At 57.6% G+C, this 4,271-nt stretch overlaps 1 protein-coding gene across 5 annotated transcripts; it reads left to right on the forward strand.

Annotated features, from left to right (window-relative positions):
* Nucleotides 1–992: 992 nt before the first annotated feature.
* FAM241B (family with sequence similarity 241 member B) lies at nucleotides 993–3,932 on the forward strand. Of its 5 annotated transcripts, none has more exons than XM_033129801.1 (4): nucleotides 993–1,098; nucleotides 2,368–2,516; nucleotides 3,246–3,538; nucleotides 3,685–3,932. In XM_033129801.1, the coding sequence occupies exons 2-3, from the start codon at nucleotides 2,424–2,426 to the stop codon at nucleotides 3,513–3,515; spliced, it is 363 nt and encodes a 120-aa protein (XP_032985692.1). In that variant the 5' UTR covers nucleotides 993–1,098; nucleotides 2,368–2,423; the 3' UTR covers nucleotides 3,516–3,538; nucleotides 3,685–3,932. The 5 variants fall into 5 exon arrangements, with proteins under 5 accessions (XP_032985692.1, XP_032985691.1, XP_032985689.1 ...); XM_033129800.1 differs by having other exon boundaries at nucleotides 3,246–3,534; XM_033129798.1 differs by having other exon boundaries at nucleotides 3,246–3,511.
* The last annotated feature ends 339 nt before the right edge of the window (nucleotides 3,933–4,271 follow it).

The following is a 4,271-nucleotide window of genomic DNA, read 5'->3' on the forward strand; positions in this document are numbered from 1 at the left end:
AGGGGCTAGTGGGCATCTGGGGCATAATATACCGTCTTTCCCCCAAAATAAGACCGGGTCTTATATAAATTTTTGCTCCAAAAGACGCATTAGGGCTTATGTTCAGGGGATGTCATCCTGAAAAACCATGCTAGGGCTTATTTTCTGGTTAGGTCTTATTTTCGAGGAAACACGCGAGGAAACACGGTATGCTCAATAAATATGACTACCCTCAGGAACATGCACTGATTGATAATTATAACTAATGTTTAGCAACACTTGCTGTGTGTCAGGGACCCTCATACAGTCCTGTGAGGTAACTGTTATGTATATGTGCATTTGGCAGATGAGGGCACGGAGCAACTGAGTAATTTGCCAGAGTCCAGAACCTGAACCCAGATCGTGGGGACAGCATTCTCTCCCACTGGTGAATAGGTCCACAGGGAACAACATATGAAAATCGGGGTGGGGATTCAAAAGCATCCGGAGAGAGGAAGATGTTGATTGTTTACTCCTTTGCTAGGTGATTCCTTTTGCCAGGAGTGCCTCTCCCTATCAGCCTGACAGGCAAACTCCCCCCTACCCTCAAAGCCTGCCTCCTCCAGGAACCTGCCTTCCTTCATGCTGCAGTTAGTTAGTTGCACCTGCCCTGTGCTTCATGCGTTATTTTTCTCCCTGGAGTTGGAGCGAGCCGGCTCAGCAAACTTAATCCGGTGGGCTGAGCCTCTGCTCACCTTTCCTCTCCGGCCAGGGGCACCCCCACGTCCTGGGTTTTCTCTGTGGGCTCCGCTTCCCTTTCCTTCTCCTTTTCTTCTCCCTCCTCCTTCCTCGCCTTCTTCCTCTGAACTTATCTTTCTCTTCCTCATACTCTTTTCTCCCTCCTCCTTCCCGCCCCTCTGGTCCTCTCCTGCTTCCCTCCCCTGCTTTCCTCTCCGGTCGAGCCCCGTGCAGCACCCACAGGGCCGGGCAGCTGCAGTTCCCCCGGCGGCCTGCAGAGGGCGGCGCTGCGCCCGCTGGGCCGCAGCACTGCGCGCGCGCTTCCTGTGAGGTCAGGTGGGAGGAAGCGGACTGGGAGCCGCGGCGAGTGGACGGCGCCGCGCCGGGGAGCCGCGCCTGCAGGTGGGTGTCTGGGCCTGGGGAGTGGGGCGGGGGTGCGCATCCTTCCCTTACTGCTCGGGCCTGGTGTCGGAGCTGGGCTCGGCGGCGCTGGCAGCGCCCCCGAAACGGAGCCCGCGTCTCCTCAGGCCCCGGGTGCATCCCCCCCAATCCGCAGGGTCAGGTGTACGGAGGACTGGCCGCGCCCACAGCCCACCCGGCGGGGGCGGGATGACAAAGCACAAAGGGACTCAGGACGACCAGGACTCACTTGGCCTTCTGCAGGGGCCAGCAGGCTTCAAAAAGGGGACCCGTCTGTGTCAGGCTCTAAGCCGCAGAGAAAGGGGGCGCTTAACCCCTTTTGGCGTGTGTGTCGCAAATGCTTTCGAGAATTTACATGAAAACTGGCTTGTCCCTTGAGAAAAAATGGCTTGTACACAGAATCAGGAGAGGCCTGGAAGGGCCCCCACCCCCACCTCTGGCCCGTGAACGCCCTTGGGGTCTGCGCAGTGGGGCTCCCCACAGCCACAGAAGCAGCCCCCATCCCGTGTTTTGGGAAGGCTGGCCCTGCCCACTTGTTAGCAAAGGAAGGCCTGGTGGTACCCGAGGGGACGCACAGGTGAGGGGTGTGCCCTCTGCAGCAAGGCCCGCTGCTCCCCACGCCGGGGCTCCTGCCATCGGTGTCGTCTGCTGCCAGGCAGTGGATCTGCGGTGGGCATGGATCTCCTGGGGGGAGAAGGCCCAGGTGCGGGCATTTGCCCCTGAAGGAACAACACACTGAACCGTGAGCGGAAACAGGACTTGGGGCTCCTGGGGCCCTGCCCTGGCTGTGTGGCATCCAGAGCATGGCTGAGGGCAAGACTTCTGGCTTCACTGCCTTTGTCCGCCGCCTGTAGAGGAGTGGTCTCCGTCCAGCTGCCACGTCTCCAGGTCACTAGCTGGACCTGCCTCAGAAGTGTCGGGGGACTGAGATGAGTCAGCCTCAGGAGACTTTCCTCGGTGCCTGGGCCCAGCAAGGGGTCTCTTCCCCTTGTGCCTGATGGAGGTTAATAAGAAGACCTCTTTCTCCAAGGATCCTTTGGATAGCTTCCCCCGTGGACTCAGGATATGAAAGATTTTTGTCTGGCAAACGACTGGCATTTATTTTGCTTCTTTTTCTTAATCAGACACAACACCTGCTCAGCGTGGCTCACCAATGGGAGCACCCAGAATGCAGTTGTTCCCATGGAAAGCAAGCATTTCTTTAGCTCGAGTAAATTGTATTTTGTTTTTTTGTTTTTTTTCTTTTTCCAGCCTTTGTGAGGTCTGAGGAAGGGTCAGCCCCGCAGGGACCCCGAGCTCCTGAGAGCATGGTACGGATCTTGGCCAATGGGGAAATCGTGCAGGACGATGACCCCCGTGTCAGGACTGCTACCCCGCCACACAGTGGCACCCCGCGACAGGTAGGCACCCGGCCCCCATGGCAGGCGAGTCCCCCCATGGAAGGGGAGTAGCTGGCTTCCGTCCTCTGTGCCACTTACTCCTTAGCTCCCAGAAGCTCTCCTGCTGGCCATTCACCTTCTCTAACCTGATGTTCTCTTTGCAGAGAGCCGGGGTGGGGTGGAGTAGGGTGTCAGTACTTGCGGAAAACTCCAGTGGATTTATTGTCCAGTCCCTGTCTCCCCAGATCTCTCTCCTCTGGGCAACCTTCCCAGACTTCAAACCCAAGCGCTCTCTCCCTTAACCTGGTTAGCAAACTCCACTGGAGCCAGTGTCTCTTTTAAGAGTCTGTTGGATGAGAGAGAAGCTGGGGAGTAAGCAGAGGAGATGAGCCTGTGGCCACGATGTTGATTTTAAAGGAAGGAGTGAGGAGTGTTAAAAATGCCTGCCTGAGTGCTCGGGCCCATAATCCAACTGCTTGGACCCCCTCCTCTCTCCTCCGTCCTGGGCACCTTCTCCCTGGCACCACCCGGGGAATGCCGACTGGCATTTCCTGTGCTCTGAGAGCTTGTGACTCAGTTGCTGGCTTTCCTGTGGGTGGCATCTGGGGGTTGCTGAGAAAGGAGGACGTGGCCCTGGGTGGCTGGGGGGGTGGGCAGGGCCCAGCCCGGGGGGCTCCCCTCTGCCTGGCACCTCACCTCCACGGAAGCTCTCTCTAGATTCATTTGTTTCTCTCTGTCTTCACTTTCCAGAGCTTTCTCAATAGGGGTCATGGTGCACCCCTGGGGGGTCCTGGCCCCCGGCAGCAACAGGGGGGGGCCAGGCTGGGTGCTGCTCAGTCCCCCTTCAATGACCTCAACCGGCAGCTGGTGAACATGGGCTTCCCCCAGTGGCATCTCGGCAACCACGCTGTGGAGCCTGTGACCTCCATCCTGCTCCTCTTCCTGCTCATGATGCTCGGCGTGCGTGGACTCCTGCTGGTGGGCCTCGTCTACCTGGTGTCCCACCTGAGTCAGCGGTGACCGCTGCGGAGGGGCAGGCGTGGGTACAGGGAGTTGCTGGGCCTTGGTGGGAGAGCAGGCACACGGGGAGGGGGTCTAGTGGTGCCTTGAGGTGTTTCTAGGTAGTACTGGGCCTGCACTCAGCACAACGGCAGAGCCAGAGAGCGATTCCCTTTCCATTCTCTTCCAATCCTTTCATGCCAAGAAGGCAGCCTCCGCTCGGTGCCGGTATGTTCTCGTGCCCCTGGAACATATGCTGACTGCCTCTGTTACTCGGGAGCGGGCCCTGGGCGTCGGGCAGCTGGGAGAAGTTTCCAGACTTTTATAGCTCTGTTTCATTTTAATGGTATATTTTTATTGGCTACCTTTTGTTCATGACCGGTGGTATTGGCGTTCTATTTATTGTGGTGGTGTTTTCAATAAATAAATTTAAGTGAAGATGAGTCCATGTAAAGACATTCATAATTCATGGTACAGCGACACATAGTCTGGAACACGTGGCGAAGGGGGTTGGGATTCGGGAACAGGGTAGGAGTGGGCATTTGACCTGAGAGCGTGGTTTCCAAGCTTTTCTCCACAGGCTCTGGGATGTGGGAGGGGGTCCAGGTAAAGCTTGCACTTGGCCCCTTGTCTGATGCTTGGGTGACTTCTGGGCCCGCTCTGAGGTGCTGGACGCGAGGTTGGCCTTGCAGGAGGGGCCCTCTGGCTAGAATGGCTAATAAGCTGTGGGTGCAGGGGCAGCCGGGGTGCAGGTCTCCTTTGCCGAGGGGCTGCTCA

Source organism: Rhinolophus ferrumequinum, chromosome 16, assembly GCF_004115265.2.
Source record: "Rhinolophus ferrumequinum isolate MPI-CBG mRhiFer1 chromosome 16, mRhiFer1_v1.p, whole genome shotgun sequence".
In the NCBI taxonomy this organism is placed as follows: domain Eukaryota; kingdom Metazoa; phylum Chordata; class Mammalia; order Chiroptera; family Rhinolophidae; genus Rhinolophus; species Rhinolophus ferrumequinum.